The 23,814-nt window shown below is 40.2% G+C and overlaps 1 protein-coding gene across 1 annotated transcript; it reads left to right on the top strand.

The window, feature by feature from the left end:
• The first annotated feature begins 2,828 nt into the window (after positions 1 to 2,828).
• Positions 2,829 to 23,767, top strand: LOC131468228 (hemicentin-1-like). Its single transcript, XM_058642254.1, has 21 exons — positions 2,829 to 2,859; positions 3,585 to 3,617; positions 4,101 to 4,391; positions 4,476 to 4,736; positions 5,455 to 5,724; positions 6,742 to 7,011; positions 9,683 to 9,976; positions 11,841 to 12,113; positions 12,905 to 13,174; positions 13,979 to 14,272; positions 15,591 to 15,863; positions 16,634 to 16,903; positions 17,791 to 18,084; positions 18,715 to 18,987; positions 19,080 to 19,194; positions 20,323 to 20,480; positions 20,561 to 20,662; positions 21,311 to 21,379; positions 21,577 to 21,636; positions 22,128 to 22,196; positions 22,290 to 23,767. The coding sequence occupies exons 1-21, from the start codon at positions 2,829 to 2,831 to the stop codon at positions 22,349 to 22,351; spliced, it is 4,032 nt and encodes a 1,343-aa protein (XP_058498237.1). The 3' UTR covers positions 22,352 to 23,767.
• The last annotated feature ends 47 nt before the right edge of the window (positions 23,768 to 23,814 follow it).

The following is a 23,814-nucleotide window of genomic DNA, read 5'->3' as shown; positions in this document are numbered from 1 at the left end:
GATTAGGGCCAAATGTTAAGAAAAAAAAATCCTGAATCTGTTTAATTCTGAGATTAAAGTCAGATTATTTTTTTCTTCTCACAATTCTGATTTTTTTAAAATTTTGTTTCCAGAATAATTCATATGTAGCCCTAAATTTAGTATTTAAATATCGTATTTTCAGAAAACTAATGCTACAGTTCAAAATGCTGACTCAGCATTCCCAACTAACGATAAATTTAAAAAAAAATAAGATAGTAAAGAGAAGATAGTAAAGCACATGACTATAATTTTTTGATTAAGATTTCAAATTATAGTTATTTACTTTTTAATTTTTTAACAGAAAAGTTAGTTTTAGTGGTTGAATTTGGTTTGTTAGTTGCCAAAAACATATATATACGTGTATATATACTATATGTGTGTGTGGATATATATATAAATATGTGGTGACTATCCAAAAACAAAAACTTATTTGTCACCGATGGTTGGAGGAAGAACTTTACTCGAGTTCAGAGGAAAATGAAAGGGAAAAAAGGTTGTGCAAGGTTGGTCTCTTTGGGTGATGTTCCCATTTATTGCAACAAAAAAGGTTATTAACAAACAGAAACAAATTCCCATTTAGTTGATGTGGATTGTGGCAAACAAAAGATTCCTGGCTTTCCTCTGGCTTTCGGTAAGACCTGTGTGCCCACCACCATCCAACTCAAACTAATTACACCTCATTTCAGGCAGCTGGGCTGCTGCTGTGTCAAGCAAACAAAAGAAAAAGGTACTGCACCCTTGTGGTCAAAAATAAAACTTGCACAAGACACTTACTCAAAAGTGGCTCCTACAATATACAGTATATATATATATATATATATATATATATATATAAACATATATGTGTATATATACATGTGTATATATATATACACACATATATATATATATATACAGTATATACATAGGTGTATGGGTCTTAGAGAGTAATTTTTTGATTAAGATTTCAAATTATAGTTATTTACTTTTTAATTTTTTAACAGAAAAGTTAGTTTTAGTGGTTGAATTTGGTTTGTTAGTTGCCAAAAACATATATATACGTGTATATATACTATATGTGTGTGTGGATATATATATAAATATGTGGTGACTATCCAAAAACAAAAACTTATTTGTCACCGATGGTTGGAGGAAGAACTTTACTCGAGTTCAGAGGAAAATGAAAGGGAAAAAAGGTTGTGCAAGGTTGGTCTCTTTGGGTGATGTTCCCATTTATTGCAACAAAAAAGGTTATTAACAAACAGAAACAAATTCCCATTTAGTTGATGTGGATTGTGGCAAACAAAAGATTCCTGGCTTTCCTCTGGCTTTCGGTAAGACCTGTGTGCCCACCACCATCCAACTCAAACTAATTACACCTCATTTCAGGCAGCTGGGCTGCTGCTGTGTCAAGCAAACAAAAGAAAAAGGTACTGCACCCTTGTGGTCAAAAATAAAACTTGCACAAGACACTTACTCAAAAGTGGCTCCTACAATATACAGTATATATATATATATATATATATATATATATATAAACATATATGTGTATATATACATGTGTATATATATATACACACATATATATATATATATACAGTATATACATAGGTGTATGGGTCTTAGAGAGTAATTTTTTGATTAAGATTTCAAATTATAGTTATTTACTTTTTAATTTTTTAACAGAAAAGTTAGTTTTAGTGGTTGAATTTGGTTTGTTAGTTGCCAAAAACATATATATACGTGTATATATACTATATGTGTGTGTGGATATATATATAAATATGTGGTGACTATCCAAAAACAAAAACTTATTTGTCACCGATGGTTGGAGGAAGAACTTTACTCGAGTTCAGAGGAAAATGAAAGGGAAAAAAGGTTGTGCAAGGTTGGTCTCTTTGGGTGATGTTCCCATTTATTGCAACAAAAAAGGTTATTAACAAACAGAAACAAATTCCCATTTAGTTGATGTGGATTGTGGCAAACAAAAGATTCCTGGCTTTCCTCTGGCTTTCGGTAAGACCTGTGTGCCCACCACCATCCAACTCAAACTAATTACACCTCATTTCAGGCAGCTGGGCTGCTGCTGTGTCAAGCAAACAAAAGAAAAAGGTACTGCACCCTTGTGGTCAAAAATAAAACTTGCACAAGACACTTACTCAAAAGTGGCTCCTACAATATACAGTATATATATATATATATATATATATATATAAACATATATGTGTATATATACATGTGTATATATATATACACACATATATATATATATATACAGTATATACATAGGTGTATGGGTCTTAGAGAGTAAATAGTTTTAATAGTAGTTTTTCTTCCATTTGCATGTCTGGAGAGAATGGTTTTGACATTTCTGACACATAAGAAGTCTCTGTGAAGTTTTTGGTTATTAGTAAGTTTGTTACACGTGGGCTTTGAGTAGAAAAAAACCTGCAGTTTCCGCTGATGCTTTCAAAGCCACGACACACACACACACACACACACACACACGCACGAGTGCACTGAGATAAAACTGCAACTATGATTTTAACTAAAAATGAGTGAAATCAGACTCAGTGTCACTGTCGTTGTCTTAAAATGTTCTGAAACAAAAACAACTGTTTCAATTCCCTAAAGTGTCGGTCACGTTCAGCCCAAATCAGCACCTTGAATTCAAGTCAGAGACTTCCTGTCGCCTTAACATGAGCAGCACACAGAGAGAGCCATAGAGAGAGAGCTGAATTTAGATTTGAATGTGCCAAACACGCCCATCATGTGTTTCTTTCACACAGAAGTGGAGTGAGCAGCTCAGATGTGCAGCTCAATGGAAAATGTATCTCATTAACGTCCTCGCTCTCCTGTGTAAGTTTTTGATTTATTTTCGTTTATTTTTCATGAAAAAACATTGATTTTATCTGTTCCCGTGCTGAATTGTTGTGATTTCATGATTTGACAGATTTCACTGCTCGTGCTGCAACTCAGAATCCAAATGGTGAGAATTATTTTTAATGTTTTTAAAGCAGTTACACACAGTTTTATTTGTGACACTTCTTTTTAAATTCAGAACACGTTGTTGTAGGAAGTTCAACCATGAGGAAGATGAAGAAGTTCTTTGTTGTCGTGACACTTCCTACAATCATACTTCTCATATTTCAGTCACATTGTCCAAATGTGTTTATTTTTTTGGTGGATTGGACCTCAACAACATTTTTGGTAAAACACAATTGCAATTTTAGTGGCAACATAATATTTAGGTCAATATTGACTGTGTCACAGATTTAAAACCAAAAACGAATACCATCACAGTAATAACTTTTGTACTTATTTTACGAGAATTTGAGAAAGATCAATTGTTCAGCCTTAGCTTTCATCATCAAGAAAGAAGAAGAACAAAATTGTTGGACAAACACCAAAATAAAGTTAATTGAAACTAAAGTTAATGAGCTGAAATTAGGTTAATGTTGTTAATGTCAGAGGTCTCAAACAGCCGCCCCCTGTTAACACCTAAAACTTTAACAATTTCCTTTTTTTCAGTGTATGTTCTTAAATGTTCTTTAATTCTTTCTCTTCTTCTTCCTCTCCTGCAGACACAACCGCCTCTCCTTCAGTCAATGTTTATGGTGAGACTTTCAAGCACATTATTCTTCAAATAAAAAACACAACAAAAGGTTTATTAACTTCCTGAATGTTTTTAAAAATGGTAATAAATGAATGGCGTAGATGAAAATTCAAACGTCTGCGTTGATGAGAAATGAAAACTTAGCGCCTGTGAAGTCATCGTAGGTGTGGGCAGGAAGTTCAATGTAATTATTAGTTTGTGTGAAATGACATCATCACAAATTCTCTCTTTCTTCTTCTTCTTCTGCCTTTCTCATGGATCCTAGTAAAATATAAGTAAAATATGTTTTCATTGAACTGCATTTCAGACAGACTAACAAATATGCTAGTTAGTTATGCTAGATAGATAGATAGATAGATAGATAGATAGATAGATAGATAGACAGACAGACAGACAGACAGACAGACAGATAGATAGATAGACAGACAGACAGATAGACTGAAATAAAACTAATCTAATAATCTACTCTGATGTGGTCTTGCAGAGCCTCCTGCAGCATCTCTGCAGCTTCTGTCCTCCTGGACAAATGTGTTCCCCACAGAGAGAGTGCAGCTCATCTGCAACATCAGCGGCGTCTCTGATTGGACGATCACCTGGCACAAAAACGGCCACGTTCAAGGTCCAGACATAAGCGTGTCTTTCTCTGCGGACGGATCAGTTCTGACTATCACCTCGGCCGCACTGACACACACGGGAAGTTACATCTGCAAAGGTCTACACAAAACAAAAGGGGTCGCCACTGAAAACAGTAACTCACTGGAAATCGACGTTCATGGTGAGTTTCACCTGGTTTCATCTCCTTAGAATGCCCACACAAAAACTGACGTGTCGTTCTTTTGTCTTCGTTGGGTCTGTTTAGCAAACAAGCCAAAGCCAAGCGTGAGTCGACGACCAGACTTTGACAGGATGTTCGTCAGGGAGTCAGTCACCTTCACCTGTGCTGTCAACATGGGCTCTGGTTGGAAGTATAAGTGGTTCTATAACGGAGCTGAAGTCCACAACACTGACACTTACACTATAGCTTCTTTAGGTCTGTCTAACAGCGGACGCTACACCTGCAGAGCAAAGAGAGGCTCATTTGAGACAGACGAGAGTGAGACAGCCTCTCTGCAGGTCTCTGGTGAGCAAACCTCACCATCACACATGTAAAACCACCATTAAACCATTAATGTGTTCATGAAGTTTTCTCAGATTTAATGTGGTTTACAGGGATAGATAGATATTAACCAGCTATCTACCCAGCTAACTAGACGGATAGAAATATACTAGTTAGCTAGCTACCTGGAAATTGATAGAAAAATAAAGTTAGCTAGCTTCCTGCTAAATAGACGGATAAAAAGGTGCTAGTTAGTTAGCTACCTAACGACAGAAAGACAGGCAAGGTAGACAATATAGATAGATAGATAGATAGATAGATAGATAGATAGATAGATAGATAGATGCTATCCAGCTAGATGGATAGAAAGATGCTAGTTAGCTAGCTTCCTAGCTTCTCGCTAGATAGGTAGGTAGGAGGGAAAGAAATAAAGTAATTTAGAAGTTAGATTGGTCAGTGGGTAACTAGGTAGGTTGGTAGCTAGAAGGGAAACTAGGCATTTTAGAAGGTAGATTGGTAAGTGGGTAACTGGATAGGTAGGTGGATTGGTAGGTAGGTAGTATAAATACAGAAAAAGTATTAATTCATGCAGAAGAAAAAGTATGGCTTTTTACAACAGTAAGGATAAACGTGGTTGACAGTGGATGGATGTTTATGACTGTGTCATAAAATATGTACTCCACAACTGTATATATACAGAGCTCCCGAAATATATATAGTTGATTGTCTTGTTTTTCTTCAGACCCACCGACACCGTCTCTGAAGCTGCTGTCTCCATGGCTGAACGTGTTCAAAGGTGAGAGGGTGGAGCTGCTCTGTGAAGTCCATGGCTCTGATTGGTCGTACACCTGGTACAAACAACAACAGAAGTTGCTGCTGGACGTAAGCGAACCATCTCTCAACATCACTGAGATCACGAATGCTGACGATGGAGTGTACACCTGCAAAGTTCACCTGGAGTCCAGGAACGTGATCTCCAGATTCAGCAATAATCAGACTGTCGTTGTTTATGGTGAGATGATGATGATGAGTTCACGAAATCTGTCAAATATGGTTCATCAACTGGAAATTACTAGTTTAACTGCTCATTCAACATTAATACTGGCTATTAGTTACAGCGATTTAATAATAAACTATTGTGTCTGTATTTACAATAAATTACTTTATTATTGATATAAATATGTCACTTTAATTTAGCAGTGATTTACTGTACAAAAACTGTTTTTAACTGTAACTTTGTGCTAATATTGTGTAATATTACTTGATTTAGTAGTAAGCTCTTGTATAAATACACATTTTCATTTAAAAACAGTAGATAAGTGTTGAACTACTCAGATTCCACAGTAATTTCCTATATAAATACAGAGTTTTAAGCTTAGTGTAATACAATTTAGATATATGTAGTGTTACTTTGCCTTAGCAGTAATTTCCTTTTAAAATACAGTATTTTATTGTAATATAATTCTAATTTAGCACTATTTTTAGTTTGAATGCCTTTTTAACTGTAAAAACAGTAGATGTGTGTAATATTACTTTGATTTTGCAGTAGTCTCTGTATAAATACAGATTTGAACTGTAAAAAAAGTGATGTTTAATATTATTAAAATTTAGCAGTATATTTGTATGAATGCCATTTTTAGTAGATTCCATCATGCATTCATCATATTTGGCTCAAATAGGATTTACAGTAATTTGTCACAATGTTTTGGGAAACACAGTATGATCTTTGGCAAACACAGTATGATCTTTGGCAAACACAGTACGCTCTTTGGCAAACACAGTACGATCTTGAGCAAATGCAGTACGATCTTTGGCAAACAGAGTACGATCTTTGGCAAACGCAGTACGATCTTGGGCAAACGCAGTACGATCTTTGGCTAACGCAGTACGATCTTTGGCAAACGCAGTACGATCTTTGGCAAACGCAGTACGATCTTTGGGAAACACAGTACGAACATTGCCCCCCAAAATGTTTCTATTTAAAATACTGTTAGTAAATTAGCGTTAATCACTTTTCACTCTGTTTTAGAAAACACACCAAAGTCAACCGTGAGCAGAGTCCCAGGCTTTAACCCCATGTACGTTGGAGAACATGTGAAATTGACGTGCGATGTGGACATCGTCTCCCCTGGCTGGAACTATAAGTGGTACAAAGATGGACCGATGCTAATATCTGCCACCAACAAAACCCTCAGCCTCCGCCTCGGTCTCACTGATGGAGACAATTACTCGTGCAAGGCCGTGAGAGGCGGAACTACGTGGACGGGCCTCAGCGCCAAAATTACTCTTGAAGTTCGCAGTGAGTTTTTTTTGGTTTGTTCTTTCTTAAAGAGCAAAAATGCTGTTAGCTTGAAATGACTCAGCACAAAATGTGTTGTTAACAGTTTCATAATTTAAAAAGATCTAAAATGACTTTATTGGACTGATATTGGACCCTAAAAAGTGGATACTTGCCCCCCCCAATTTTTTTTTTAATTTAACCATTTTTCTGTCTCAACTGGCTAAAATCGAGCTAAATTTGTCTCCGTGTTAGCGACATAAGCTAAACTTTCCTTGTGTAACATAAACTTTGGTTTGAACTCTGCTTGTGAGGTCAAGCTGCTAATGAATTAATCAGAAAAATTAACAGGTTTTAAAATGCGACATTGGTAGGGACATTTTATTTAAGTATAATAGTGCTAAATAATCATTACTTAACTATAATAAAAAATTACTTAAGCACTACTTTACCTATATTTTGTGTCAAACACGCAAATACGATTTCATAAATCACTTACAGTTAGTACAGTTAGTAAATGCTACATTTATTAAAGGTTTCTCATCATTACATAACTATAATTAAGCATTACTTAAGCATACTTTACCTTTATTAATGCTCCTTGTGAGTTATCCCTTAATTATGGCTACATAATTACAGTACAGAATAAGCATTAGTTAAGCACTTATTAAACTTTTTATGTTTTATTAACATTAAGGGAGCATTAATTAACATGAAGAATGGTTAATAAATGATTGTTAAGCACTGCTTTACTTTTATTAATGCCTCAACTATGACTCCATAAATGTACAGAATAAGCATTAATGAACTATAATTATGCAGTTATTAACTTTTATTACCCTCTGTTTATGTTTTGTTAATGTTAAGGGAGCATTACTAAACATTAACAATGATTAATAGATGGGAAGTTATTGTTAAGTCATTTTAATTAATAATTTATTAACCATCACGTCATACTACTGTGTTAACTGATGTTACTAGTACTTTATAAATAAATACTGAATTTATTCCTTAAAGAACCTGATAAAGGTATGATATTATGTGTGTAGTTAAATCAGTAATTAACACTTAAATGTAAATGTAAATGGGTTATTACAGCGATATTCAACATAGCCTCTCAGTTGCGTGCGACAGCTCGAGTGAAGTGATAATTAAACCTTAACGGGTTTTGTGGTTTGTTGCCGTGGCAATGCAGTGAAGGCAGTGTAGACAGTGAAGGCAGTGAAACAGCCTTCTGAGAGTGATAGGCTTCCGTTTTCTGTTGAAACAGGATGTTGTGGTTGACGCTGGGTGCAGGGAGGGCGAGAACGGCTTGCAGCCAGCTCACAGCACGCTCACAGCGAGCTCACAGCACGCTCAGCTCACTGCGCGCTCACAGTGTGCTCACAGCGCGCCACAAACGCTGCTCTGTTGTCTAACCAAATGGGAAACGTGCTCAGATCGAGGTGTGGACACAGGAAATATTGTTATTATTATTATTGTTGTTATTTATCTTAAAATTGCAAGATAGTTAGATTTTTGTGTGAATTTCATAAAAATCGGACACAAAAAGTGTGATAATAGCTGTTACTGTGTTTTTATCATAACTTCACAGTAGTTGTGCCACATGGGTTCTCCTTTAACATTCCTTTTAACTTTCTTATGTATCAGAGGACCAAGGTCATTTCCTTAACCTAAAGTTTGCCTTTAACATTCAATTCATCTCACATATGTTTCGGCTGGATTACTGTAATTCACTTTATGTGGGGGTTAGCGCGTCCTCCATTGCCCGACTTCAGATGGTACAAAACGCTGCCGCACGTCTTTTACCTGGCACATGTAAATTTGTGCACATTTCCCCCATTTTAGCCTCACTCCACTGGCTGCCCATACACTTCAGGAACGATTTTAAAATTATTTTTATTTGCCTAGCCCCGCCCTGTCTCTCAGAGCTTCTACACCCATTATCACCCGCTTGCTCTCTCAGGTCAGCTGATCAGCTGCTCCTGAGTGTGCCTAAAACCAAGCGGAAGCTCAGAACTCAGCTCCAAAACTTTGGAATGAACTTTGGAATCTGCCTCTGCACTTTTTTTTTAATCCCTCCTTACAACCCACCCTTTCTCTTTGGCCTTTGACACTTCATGAGACGTTTTATTTATTTTAATTTAAATAGATTTTATTGGTTTTTATTGTATGGCTGCTATTTCTTATTGTGTTTTTTTTATGATTTTTAATTTATTTTAAGCTGTTTTATTTCATTTTGAACCTTTTACTCGTATGTATTTTATTTATTCTGTACAGCACTTTGGTCCACTGTGGTTTGTTTAAAGTTTAACAAATAAAGTTGGATTCGATTGGATTTATTTAACCTAAAGCTTTCTTTCAACACCACTTTTAACCTCACTCATGTTTCAGAGACCCAGGGTTATTTATCTTAATTCACCAACTTTCCAATATTTAAGCCGCACAGTATTTTACTTTCACTTAGCAGTGACTTTACAGTCGTTGTGTGTGATATTACTGTGATTTTAGGCAGTAAAAATGTTATATGATGCACAAAATGACAGCATTTCCTGTAACTCCAAAGTGGTTATGCCACATAACATTCAGAATCTGTTATGTTTAGAGAACATTTAGTGATTTATCTGTAGTCTTAATCGACCATCGTCAGCATCACAGCGCAGATGTGGATAATACTGCTGTCTTTCTGTAGGAATACCCGTCCCAAGGATGATGAACGCGACTCAGTGGTTGGACGTGTTTCGCACGGAGAGCGTGAAGCTGAGCTGTGGGATGATGGACGGCAGCTCTGGCTGGACGTACACGTGGTACAAAGACGGACAGAAGGTCCAGGCCGACGGTGTCGCGTCTCTGGACTCAGACGGGTCCACGTTGTCCATCAAGTCTGCGTCAGTTCGTCGCACAGGACAGTACAAGTGTAAGGGACACCTGCTGGACAGGTCTGTCCACAGCAACGTCAGCGCTGGACAAACTCTCACAGTGTATGGTGAGTTTGCTTTTAAAGGGACAGTTCAGTGTAGAGTCTAGCATCCCCAGTCTTGTGTTTCCTTATTAGGGACTGAGCACAAACACCATGGGCCGAAACAGCTCCTGGCACAAATTCATGCGAGGAACCTATTGTTATCCTTCAAAATATTATTATATCCATACATTCGTGTTCATTTTTGAGCGGGTTAACATGCATAAAAACTCTTGAAACCTTGCATGGAGGTCATATGTGGTGAAAATGCGATATTGGCATAGGTCCCAGACCCGTGAGTTGCTCAGGGGCTCTATAGCGCCCCCAAAATTGAGTTCCACCAAATTTCCCAAAAATTGACGGGAAGATGTTATAGAACAGGGGTGGGCAATTATTTTTCCCAGGGGGCCAAATGAGCAACTGAAAATATTTTGGAGGGCCGGGCCAAAATGCCGTACTCAATTATGCATAATATACATTTTATTTCTATATAAAAAGCAGTAAATGGCATTGTTTTGACCGCTGGTAAGAGTGTATGTTATTATTTGGCAATTAAAAGGTGAGGTTAACTTTCAAAAATATAATTTATTCAAATAGAATTTCCAAAATGATAAAGAAAATGTGAAACATTTGACTCATTTTCAGTCACATTAATAACAAAGGGCATTTTGAGTTTCATATACTATTGAAACAAGGATTTTCTTAGCTTCACATCATCTTTGTAGCCAAAATACTCTGATGAAATTAACTGTTGTAGTAACAACATCAACCACATGGCTAAGTTTTAGCACTGACTTGCACAACGCTTGCTGATGAATAATACAATGTATAAACACCAATTTCTGCTCTGCGTTGAGTTGCAGCTGAAACTCCAGATTCTCTGCGATGTCCTCCACCCTTCTCGTCACGGTGCGGCGTGACAGCGGGATGTTTTCAAACGCTTCTTTTTTCTCTGGGCATAGCAGTGCTGCAGACTCGACCATGCACTCTTTCACAAACTCCCCTTCCGAGAATGGCTTACTGTTGTTTGAAAGTTCTGCTTTCGGCATCCACTTTCCTCTTTTTTTCGCATTTTTCAGGGTTGACAAGGAAGGTAGACAGGTTGTCAATCACACGCACTTCACGTGCACAGTTGACGTGCACAATTGCGTGCACTGTGAGAATAAATGGGCTTCAAAATAAAAGCAATGTGGTTTTAGTCCACCCATAAGATAATTAGAAAATATGTTATATTTTCTAATCATGTAATCTTTCGTGGGCTGGTCAGAATCATCCCACGGGTCGATTTGGCCTGCGGGCCGTACAATGCCCAGGTCTGTTATAGACCAAGACGAATGAAAAGGTCAACTGTAACCATGGCCTCAACGCAACTGGGAGTTGGCCATTTTGAATTTTGGTGTAATTTAGCTGATTTGCACCCTACGTAAATGAGCAAACTCGTCCAAGCACATTTGTCGTACCGACATAAAAAAAATGCGCCAACAAGACACAATAAAGATGAAAAGTTGTCAGAAGGTTTTGCGGATTGAAACTGGCGTGGCTGCAGTGTTTTGGCAAATTTCAACCATTCGCCTCAAAACAGGAAGTGCCCTATGACTTTGGCATGCATTGAGTTCCACCGAGTTTCCTGAAACTTGGTTTGAAGATGTTTTAGACCAAGGCGAACAAAAAATCGCCCGTAACCATGGCTCAACAGGAAGTCGATCATTTTGAATTTTGCCGTCCATTTTGGCGAATTGCACCCTACGTAAATGAGCTAGACACAAAGACGAAAAGTTGCCAAAGATTCAAAAGTGAGGTCAGGGAACTGCTGCGCTCCCTGACTTGCGTGGGGGACGCTAGGGCCCTATCATGACTGCATTCGCTGACTACATGTTTGCTGTGTCCTCAGATGAGATACCCATTGGCACACTGACACAGGATCCGGACTACGCTGTGATGTTCTCGGGAGAGTCCGTCTCCTTCAGCTGCCACATCGACGTCTCCTCTGGATGGGAGTACATCTATTACAAAGACGGCAATCGGCAGGCCAACACGGGAGTCGCATTCACAGTCGAGTCCGTGCAGAAGGTGAACAGAGGATCTTATAAATGCAAAGCGAGGAGAGGCAGTACCCCTGAATTCTACAGCCGATTCAGTCGCGACATAAAGCTTAGCGTTGAAGGTTGGTTCTGTTCACTGATTCTGATTTTGTTTTTTCCAGCTGTTGTTGTGCATTTTCTTATGATTTAGAAACAGTTCACGTCTTTATCTCACTGTTAGACAGACTCTTCCTGCAGGAAACACAACTTTGTAAAGTACTCACTCTCCCACACCAAAGCTCATTGAGATAATCAGTGATTTAAGCTCACAGGGACACAGCAGCTGGTGGTCTACTGCTGCCTCGTGTGGTCACTGTATGTCACTGAGGTAAATTTGAATAAATCATTCAAGATGCCGAATTTACAAAACAACAGAGTTGAACTTAGTAATGGAGGCAGCAGTGGATCAACAACTCCTGTGTGCTGTGATGTAAAATCGATGATTTTCTCTATGGGCTTTGGTTTGGGAGAGTGAAATATTTCCAGAGTGACACAAACTTCCACCATCTTCTGTCTATGATATTTTAAGAACATGTTTAACATCTTTATCTCACTGCTAGACAGACTCTTCCTGCAGGAAACACAACTTTTTAAACCACTCACTCTCTCACACCAAAGCTCATTGAGAAATTCAGTGATTTAAGCTCACAGGGACACAGGAGCTGGTGGTCTACTGCTGCCTCCTGGGGTTTGGTGTGGGAGAGTGAGTGGTTTATAAAATATAACAGTGAGATAAAGGCCATAAAGGAACATATTCTTAAGTTGTCGTAGACTTAAGCAGGCTTATGAATATATATATAAAATGTTAACCCTAACCCTTTAAAAGCTGCAGGTGTGTCATTATAAACTGAAACTCTCGCCCTCTGTCTTTCAGAGAAAAAGCCCAAACCTCTGATGACTCAGGAGCCAAACGCTGACAGGGTCTATGTCGGAGAGTCGGTGTCCTTTGCATGTAAAGTTGGGATCTCGTCAGGTTGGGAGTTTCTCTGGTACAAAGATGGAGCCGCGCTTCCTTACAACAGCAGCAGCTTTACAGTTCACCACGCCACCTCATCGCATGGCGGGGTTTACCAATGCCAGGCCAAGAGAGACAAGTCTGCATTCCACACAGAGCAAAGTGACATGCAACACTTACAAGTGTCTGGTGAGTGAGAGGACATTTGTGTCTCCAGCTGCCTCCGAGTGATCGGGTTTTTCAGGTGTTTCAGACGTCCTGCGGCAATCAAAGATTGTAGAGGAAGTAGTAACACTTGGCTCTTATTTTGAAAGGAAGTGGTGATATTAGATGACTGTTGTATATTAGGAAAATAAAGTCTTGTACAGGTGAATAGCATCGAAATGTGTATTTTATTTTCTAGGATTTACTACCAAAGTGAAATAACATCAAAAATGTGTATTTATTTTATGACAATAACCTTTAAACTTGCTTAAACTTGTCTCTTTATATACGTCTGCTGCTTTATCTCACTTGGTTTTTTTCTTTTTTACAAGAAAATGAAAACCACTCACTCTCCCACACCAAACCCCATAGAGAAAAAGTGATTTTAACATCACAGCACACAGGAGTTGTTGATCCACTGCTGCCTCCATCACTAAGTTCAAATGTCTTTTTTTCAATTCGGCATCTTAAATTCTTCATTCAGATTTACCCCAGTGACACAAATTGACCACAAGAGGCAGCAGTAGACCAGCAGCTACTGTGTCCCTGTGAGCAAAAATCACTGATTTTCTCTATGGGGTTTGCTGTGGGAGAGTGAGCTGGGGTAAAACTTCAGTTTCCTGTTGGAAAAGTCTGTGTAAAGTAGCTCAAATCTTCCTCTTCTTCAAAAACCTCAGAACTATCCCGTTAAATGCTGTCTTTTCCCGACACTTTGCTCATCATTTTTCTCATCATATCACGTTCAGTCAGTATGTAACAGTGTCCGATGATGTGTCCGTGTGTTTTTAGAAATCCCTGTTCCAGCCGTGAAGAACGCGACTCAGTGGTTGGACGTGTTTCCCACGGAGAGTGTGACACTGAGCTGTGGGATGATGGACGGCAGCTCTGACTGGACGTACACGTGGTACAGAGACGGACAGAAGGTCCAGGCCGATGATGTCGTCTCTCTGGAGTCAGGCGGGTCCACACTGTCCATCAGGTCTGCCTCAGCAGAACACGCGGGACAGTATAGCTGCTCGGGGACGCTCAAGATCCGGCCTGTCCACAGCAAAACCAGCACTGCACTGACACTCAGTGTTTATGGTGAGATTTGACTCCTCTAATCTTTTTGTGGAAACAGTTCTGTGGAGGATGAAGTTTACTTCTGTTGATATTATCTGGACGTTTGGATTGTGATCCTGTTATCTAATTAGATGTTTAAGAAACAGATTTTACTGTTGGACAGAATTTCACTCTCCCACACCAAGGTCCATAGAGAAAACCAGCGATTTTAACATCACAGCACACAGGAGTTGTTGATCCACTGCTGCCTTCATCACTAAGTTGAAATGTCTTATTTTGTGATTTCGGTGTTTGAAAACCTTTATTTAGATTCACCTCAGTGACACAAAGTGACCACACGAGGCAGCAGTGGACCAGCAGCTCCTGTGTCCCCGCGAGCTAAAATCACTGATTTTCTCTATGGGGTTTGGTGTGGGAGAGTGAGTGGTTTACAAATGTCAGTTTCCTGTTGGAAGAGTCTGTAACAGTGCGATTGACGTGAACATGTTCTTAAGATATCACAGACTTAAGTTGAAGTAGATTTTATCACGTGAGTCTCTCATAAAGTAGCTCAAATCTCGTTTTCATTGAGAGCAAAACTGTCTCTTCTTCAAAAACCTCAGAACTATCCCGTAAAATGCTGTCTTTTCCCGACACATTTTTCTCCTCCAGAAACTTGGTAGGAAGATGTTATAGACCAAGACAAACAAAAAAGTCGACTGTAACCATGGCCTTAACTCAACAGGAAGTTGGCCATTTTTAATTTTGGTGTCCAATTTGCACCCTACGTAAATGAGCAAATTCGTCCAAACGTGTTTGTCGTACCGACATGCAAAAAATGCGCCAATTTTTACAAGACACATCAAAGGTGAAAAGTTATCCAATTGTTTTGCAGATACAAAACGGCGTGGCCACGGCAAGCCTCTGTGTTTTGGCGAATTTCGACCATTCGCCTCAAAACAGGAAGTGCCCTATGACTTTGGCACGCATTGAGTTCCCCCGAGTTTCCCGAAACTTGGTTTGAAGATGTTTTAGACCAAGGCGAACAAAAAATCGCCCGTAACCATGGCTCAACAGGAAGTCGATCATTTTGAATTTTGCCGTCCATTTTGGCGATTTGCACCCTACGTAAATGAGCTAGACACAAAGATGAAAAGTTGCCAAAGATTCAAAAGTGAGGTCAGGGAACTGCTGCGCTCCCTGACTTGTGTGGGGGACGCTAGGGCCCTATCATGACTGCATTCAGTCCTTGTTTTCTCCTTTTTTGTTGTTTTCTCGAACTATAACAAGAGTGCAACCCCAACTGGACTGGGGGAGCTTTTCGCAGTTATCGCTGACGACATGTTTGCTGTGTCCTCAGATGAGATACCCACTGGCACACTGACACAGGATCCGGACTACGCTGTGATGTTCTCGGGAGAGTCCGTCTCCTTCAGCTGCCACATCGACGTCTCCTCTGGATGGGAGTACATCTATTACAAAGACGGCAATCGGCAGGCCAACACGGGAGTCGCATTCACAGTCGAGTCCGTGCAGAAGGTGAACGGAGGATCTTATAAATGCAGAGTGAGGAGAGGCAGTACCCCTGAATTCAACAGCCGATTCAGTCGCGACATAAAGCTTAGCGTGGAAGGTTGGTTCTGTTCACTGATTCTGATTTTGTCTTTTCCAGCTGTTGTTGTGCATTTTTTTATGATTTAGAAACAGTTCACGTCTTTATCTCACTGTTAGACAGACTCTTCCTGCAGGAAACACAACTTTGTAAAGTACTCACTCTCCCACACCAAAGCTCATTGAGAAAATCAGTGATTTAAGCTCACAGGGACACAGCAGCTGGTGGTCTACTGCTGCCTCGTGTGGTCAGTTTATGTCACTGAGGTAAATTTGAATAAATCATTCAAGATGCCGAATTTACAAAACAACACAGTTGAACTTAGTAATGGAGGCAGCAGTGGATCAACAACTCCTGTGTGCTGTGATGTAAAATCGATGATTTTCTCTATGGGCTTTGGTGTGGGAGAGTGACACAAACTTCCACCATCTTCTGTCTATGATATTTTAAGAACATGTTTAACATCTTTATCTCACTGCTAGACAGACTCTTCCTGCAGGAAACACAACTTTGTAAACCACTCACTCTCTCACACCAAAGCTCATTGAGAAATTCAGTGATTTAAGCTCACAGGGACACAGGAGCTGGTGGTCTACTGCTGCCTCCTGGGGTTTGGTGTGGGAGAGTGAGTGGTTTATAAAATATAACAGTGAGATAAAGGCGTGAACATTTTCTTAAGTTATCGTAGACTTAAGCAGGCTTATGAATATATATATAAAATGTTAACCCTAACCCTTTAAAAGCTGCAGGTCTGTCATTATAAACTGAAACTCTCGCCCTCTGTCTTTCAGAGAAAAAGCCCAAACCTCTGATGACTCAGGAGCCAAACGCTGACAGGGTCTATGTCGGAATGTCGGTGTCCTTTGCATGTAAAGTTGGGATCTCGTCAGGTTGGGAGTTTCTCTGGTACAAAGATGGAGCCGCGCTTCCTTACAACAGCAGCAGCTTTACAGTTCACCACGCCACCTCATCGCATGGCGGGGTTTACCAATGCCAGGCCAAGAGAGACAAGTCTGCATTCCACACAGAGCAAAGTGACATGCAACGCTTACAAGTGTCTGGTGAGTGAGAGGACATTTGTGTCTCCAGCTGCCTCCGAGTGATCGGGTTTTTCAGGTGTTTCAGACGTCCTGCGGCAATCAAAGGCTTGTAGAGGAAGTAGTAACACTTGGCTCTTATTTTGAAAGGAAGTGGTGATATTAGATGACTGTTGTATATAAGGAAAATAAAGTCTTGTACAGGTGAATAGCATCAAAATGTGTATTTTATTTTCTAGGATTTACTACCAAAGTGAAATAACATCAAAAATGTGTATTTATTTTATGAGAATAACCTTTAAACTTGCTTAAGCTTGTCTCTTTATGTACGTCTGCTGCTTTATCTCACTGGGTTTTTTTCTTTTTTACAAGAAAATGAAAACCACTCACTCTCCCACACCAAACCCCATAGAGAAAAAGTGATTTTAACATCACAGCACACAGGAGTTGTTGATCCACTGCTGCCTCCATCACTAAGTTCAAATGTCTTTTTTTGAATTCGGCATCTTAAATTCTTCATTCAGATTTACCCCAGTGACACAAATTGACCACAAGAGGCAGCAGTAGACCAGCAGCTGCTGTGTCCCTGTGAGCAAAAATCACTGATTTTCTCTATGGGGTTTGCTGTGGGAGAGTGAGCTTGGGTAAAACTTCAGTTTCCTGTTGGAGAACTCTGTGTAACAGTGCGATAAAGACGTGAACATGTTCTTAAGATATCACAGACTTAAGTTGAAGTAGATTTTATCACGTGAGTCTCTTCTAAAGTAGCTCAAATCTTCCTCTTCTTCAAAAACCTCAGAACTATCCCGTTAAATGCTGTCTTTTCCCGACACTTTGCTCATCATTTTTCTCATCATATCACGTTCAGTCAGGATGTAACAGTGTCCGATGATGTGTCCATGTGTTTTTAGAAATCCCTGTTCCAGCCGTGAAGAACGCGACTCAGTGGTTGGACGTGTTTCCCACGGAGAGTGTGACACTGAGCTGTGGGATGATGGACGGCAGCTCTGACTGGACGTACACGTGGTACAGAGACGGACAGAAGGTCCAGGCCGATGATGTCGTCTCTCTGGACTCAGACGGGTCCACACTGTCCATCAGGTCTGCCTCAGCAGAACACGCGGGACAGTACAGCTGCTTGGGGACGCTCAAGATCCAGCCTGTCCACAGCAAAACCAGCACCGCACTGACACTCAGTGTTTATGGTGAGATTTGACTCCTCTAATCTTTTTGTGGAAACAGTTCTGTGGAGGATGAAGTTTAGTTCTGTTGATATTATCTGGACGTTTGGATTGTGATCCTGTTATCTAATTAGATGTTTAAGAAACAGATTTTACTGTTGGACAGAATTTCACTCTCCCACACCAAGGTCCATAGAGAAAACCAGCGATTTTAACATCACAGCACACAGGAGTTGTTGATCCACTGCTGCCTTCATCACTAAGTTGAAATGTCTTATTTTGTGATTTCGGTGTTTGAAAACCTTTATTTAGATTCACCTCAGTGACACAAAGTGACCACACGAGGCAGCAGTGGACCAGCAGCTCCTGTGTCCCCGCGAGCTGAAATCACTGATTCTCTCTATGGGGTTTGGTGTGGGAGAGTGAGTGGTTTACAAATGTCAGTTTCCTGTTGGAAGAGTCTGTAACAGTGCGATTGACGTGAACATGTTCTTAAGATATCACAGACTTAAGTTGAAGTAGATTTTATCAAGTGAGTCTCTTATAAAGTAGCTCAAATCTCGTTTTCATTGAGAGCAAAACTGTCTCTTCTTCAAAAACCTCAGAACTATCCCGTAAAATGCTGTCTTTTCCCGACACATTTTTCTCCTCCAGAGACAAAACCCCGAGTGACTCTGACGCGAACTCCCGAGTACGACGTGATGCACACCGAAGACGCCGTCTCCTTCAGTTGCCACGTCAACGTCTCCTCTGGGTGGCACTTCCTGTGGTACCAAGACAACAGGCCACTCCCCGAGTCTGGGAACAAACACAACATCGCGTCTGTCGTGACGAGAAACTCTGGATCATACAGTTGCCGAGTCCAGCGAGGGGCGAGCGCGGTCTTCCAGTCGGACCAGAGTCGGGCTGTAAAACTCAACGTTCAAGGTGAAGTCTTTGTTTTTGAGCTCCATTGTTCGTGTTTTTTGAAAGATCGACTGTGTTTACGACAGTTGTTGTTGTTGTTGTTGTTGCTACAGAGCGTCCGCAGGCTAATGTCGCCCTGTTGACTGGCTGGTCAGAGGTTTTCTCCACCGACAGCCTGATGCTCAGATGTGATGTTCAGGGAAGCAAGGACTTGTGGAACTACACATGGTAACTCAACCTAGCAACACCAATTATGGGATATTTTGTTTGTTTTTTAAGTCAGTGGCTGTGTCTCAGTTAAAAGGTTATAACAAAAACTAGAAAATTCTGCAGCAAAATTTTTATCCTGCTTCTTGCTGCCGATTTGGGTGGATTGAACCTTTAAGTCATATGAAAATGAAAACACCACACAGGGTTAGACAACAACCACAGCAACGTTTTTATGTAAAATATATCTGTGTAGGTTAGAAATTGTGGGCGGGAAAAGAGTTTGTTTTGAGGTTTTTATGATTATTTTCCTGGACCTCAGCAAGAGTGTGCCACTCTGGCGACGCCACACACAACCATTGTAAAGTCTGAAAACGTCCAAAAAAAAGTACAACATTTAAACTGCGATTGTTTAAAAACCGTAACACATATCAAAACTTTGACTTTGGTGAGAAAAGTCCAAAGTCTTGTGACCTGTTTAAAGTTTCAACCACGTCTCTATGTTAAAGTATGACGACACTGTGAGGCTCCAAATTGGGATGGGTCTGATCATTTTTTCAACCGTTACCCATTCATGTGTATGTGGAAATTGCTTGTGTTTTGTTTTTTTGTTTATTGTTTTTTGTGACTCGAAACACTTAGAAAAGTCATAGCACACCATTGCCGATCAAACCGCACGTTTTGATATATATGTTTTTAATGCCTGTGTTTTATTTTTCAATGCAACATTTTTCTGTGCCAATACTTGGGGTTAAGGGCCTAACACAAGGGTTAACCCTAACCCTAGGCCTGACCCTGACCCTGACCCTAACCCTAACCCTGGGCCTGACCCTAACGCTAACCCTTTAGTTTTAGTGTCAAAACGACTTTTTCTACAATGCCAAACCTTCATTTTAGTGTTCTGGCTCCACGTGGAAAAGATTTGACATTATTCAGAAGATAGCACGGACAAAGCGATTCTTTTTATTTTGATCTAGTTGAGGGTCACAGGAGCTAATCTAAAGTGATATACACGCACAGTTAATCCAGACGGTCCATTTAACATAATCCCAGTCTGCTGGACTGCGAGGGGAAGCTGAAGAACCCAACATTCAAGCACCTCGTCCACTGCTGCTTCACCAAAAACCCCAAACCATCTCGTTCACACAGGTCCAGAGAAGGTCAGCATACCAACCTGTCAATCTCCAGGACACACATGGTCAGGCCGGCCGACGACCCGCAGCAGAGTCTGTACACGTGTCAGGGCGTTCGCTCCGGGAGACCGTCGTACTCTCAACGCAGCGCTTCCTTCAAGACCAAGAACCTTCGTGAGTACGCGTGTGGAACGCTTTTATAAACAGACAAAAATCTGCTTCTAACTTCTCTCTCACCCCCTTTTCGTCCGCAGTCCTGAAGAGAAGGATTCTTCTGTCCATCTCCGGCTGCCTCTTCTTCGGCCTCGTCGCCGTGTTCCTCGGCTGCATCGTCCTCAGATTCACCCGCAAATCAGGTGTCGTTTGACCGGAATTCTTACATTTCTGCGCCGCGCATCCACGAATAAGTCTCCCAGCATTCATCAGGGCTCAAGACTCCACCGAGGGAATTTAAACTCTCAACCAAACGTTGCACTAAGTTCCAGTAGTCCTGATGATGGCGCTACAGCGACCAGTTTGAAACATTTGGACATGAGTGCAGCAGCTTTGTTTTACTAGTTAAACCTAACTCCTCCCACTTTATTGTTTCTAATTCCTGGCCCCATAAGGTCTTTATTTGGACCGACAATATGGTCCCAAGTGGGTTTGTCCATGATTTCCATGGTTACTGAAACAACCACCTGCATAATTTGCCCACTTTAAGCTCACGCCCACTTTAAGCTCACGCCCACTTATGGGACTTTTCCATGTTACAGTTCTGGCTCGACTCGACTCAGTTTGGTATCAGGCTCGTTGTTTTTCCATTACTTCATTTTGGAATTATAAGTAGATTTTTGAAGTTTAAGAAGATTTTGGAATTATAAGTAGATTTTTGAAGTTTAAGAAGATTTTTGTTTTTAGGATCTTTAAGTCTTTTGAACTTCGTTTTTAATTGTTTAATATGTTTTTGTTAATGTACTGTCGTCTCAAAAACTCTGTTTAACTCATGTTTTCTTTGCTTGTAGTTGATGATGACGAGAAGCCAGAGGAAGAAAACCTGTTTCTCACCATGGCTCAGCTGAAGGACCGAGATGGTACAACGACATGCACTCTCTTCTCTCACTTCCTGTGGTTTTTGTTATTTTTTGGTGGTCACTTCCACAAACGCTGCTTCACCAGCTCTTCGTATGACTTGCCTGAGCTAATTATAAAAACCTCCTGCATCTGTTTTTCAACTTTACTCAGTATAATTTCCCTCCTCATTCTTCTTTTGTTTGTCTTCTTCTGACAGATGCACCAAACCCGCTGGCTGAGTATCTCACTGATGAAGCGCTGAACGCTTCGTCTGAAGGTGAATGATGAGGGAATTTTGAGTCGTGTTCCTGGTTCAAAATGACCGCCGTAGAAAACCATGTTCTAGGATACATTTTTCACAGTCTCACAGTTAGACAGACTTTCCCACCAGGAAAATTTAAGTTTATAAACCGCTCACTCTCCCACACCAAACCCCATAGAGAAAATCACTGATTTAACATCACAGCAACACAGGAGTTGTTGATCCACTGCTGCCTCCATCACTGAAGTTCAAATGTCTTATTTTGTGAATTCGGCATCTGAAATCCTTCGTTCAAATTTACCTCAATGACACAAAGTGACCACACGAGGCAGCAGTTGACCAGCAGCTCCTGTGTCCCCGTGTGCTTAAATCACTGATTTGCTCTATGGGATTTGGTGTGGGAGAGTGAGCTGTTTCCAGGCAGAAAAGGCAACAGTGTCCTTTACAAAATATTTCTACCCTATTGTTGGTTATAAGTGTTTCTGTGTGTGTGTGTGAAATGGCAGACGCAGAGGAAAACGGCAAGATCAGCAGCGAATCAACTCCGTTACCCATAACCACTCAGGAGGAGCAAGGTAAAAAAAAATACACACACACTTTTTAAATGAAAGCATCATTCTGTTGAGCTGAGTCATGGTAACCTTTTTTGGTCGTTTGTGTTTCTGCAGCAGTGACACCCGAGAGCAAAGAAACGGACGGAAACAACGGCCTGGTTTCCTTCAAACAATGAGCCACGACGCCTTCATGGACATCGGAAAGTTACGATTTCATAAAAAATTAGAAAATTCCACGGCGAAATTTTTGAGCGTGCCTGCTGTTCTTGCTGCTGATGTCATCGGGTGCAGGACTTTTGCTGGTAAAGGAGTAACATTGAACCTTAAAAATTGAACCTTAAAATCTTTTAAGTATTTAGACAAAGTGGTATTTTGGTGGAATCACCCTTTACTCATAAGCCCCTCCCACTCCCTGTCCTCCCCTCCCCCTTTCCAAAAATCTGCATCATAAAATCTTAAAATTTGGATTGAACCTTTAAAACTTGAAGTATTTAGACAAAGTGTTATTTTGGTGGAATCACCCTTTAAAACACCAAGTTTTAAAGCAGAGACAGAGAGATTCACACGTCCTCCGTTTCCCATTCATGTGTATGTGGAAGATCAAGTCGCACATTTTGATATAACATGTGTGGGGGTTTTCTCAAAACTGTGGGAGGAGTTACACGGCAAAGTTTTGGGTGGAAGAATAACAATTCAATACAGAGAGCCTGACAAGCCCCTCCCTAATTCCCCCCCTGCCCTCCTCTTTCCAAGCACACACCTCTGCCAAACTGTCCAAAACCTTTTGTACCTTTTGTTTGTAAACCACTCACTCTCCCACACCAAACCCCATTAAAAAAATCACCCATTTTGCCACCACAGCTCACAGGTATCACAGGAGTTGTTTATCCACTTGCTGCCTCCATCATTATGTTCAAATGTCTTATTTTGTCAATTCGGGGTTTAAAAACCTTTATTAAGTTTTACCTCAGTGACCCAAACTGACCACACGAGGCAGCAGTAGACCAGCAGCTCCTGTGTCCCCGCAAGCTAAAATCACTGATTTTCTCTATGGGATTTGGTGTGGGAGAGTGAGTGGTTTACAAATTTTCAGTTTCCTGTTTGAAAAATCTGTTTAACAGTGAAAATAAAGATGTAAATATGTTCATAAAGATATTATAGATTTAAGATGATATAAATTTTATGTGGTGAGTATCTGGTTTTCAGCGGCAGGGGGCGCTAAGAGTCTACAACCACACTTTAAGGATATTTTACATTTTCTTAGTTCTTTTCACTCAATTGGTGCAGAGGAATAGTTTTATTTTTTGAACTGACATTGTTGTGTTATAAAATATATAAAATAAAGTAATGAATGAATTGTCAAAGCCACTGTTCAAATATGAAACATTATTTATGTGATGAGCATCAAACAAACACATTTTTACGGAGCCCCTAAAGGGACATCGAAAAAAAACAAAAAATTAAACGTTTCTGGTGCGCACAAGATACTTTCTCGTGCGAAAGGTTTAGTTTTTTGTTTTTTTTCGATGTCCCTTTAGGGGCTCCGTACATTTTAGTTCATCTTCTCCAGAAAAAATACGTAGTGTCGCCAACAACTCGGCAATGAATGTAAAAATAATAATGTTGTAGCTTGGTTCTC

Source organism: Solea solea, chromosome 11, assembly GCF_958295425.1.
Source record: "Solea solea chromosome 11, fSolSol10.1, whole genome shotgun sequence".
NCBI lineage: Eukaryota > Metazoa > Chordata > Actinopteri > Pleuronectiformes > Soleidae > Solea > Solea solea.
Note: the sequence above shows the minus strand (reverse complement) of the source record. Positions and strands in the feature narration are given on the sequence as shown.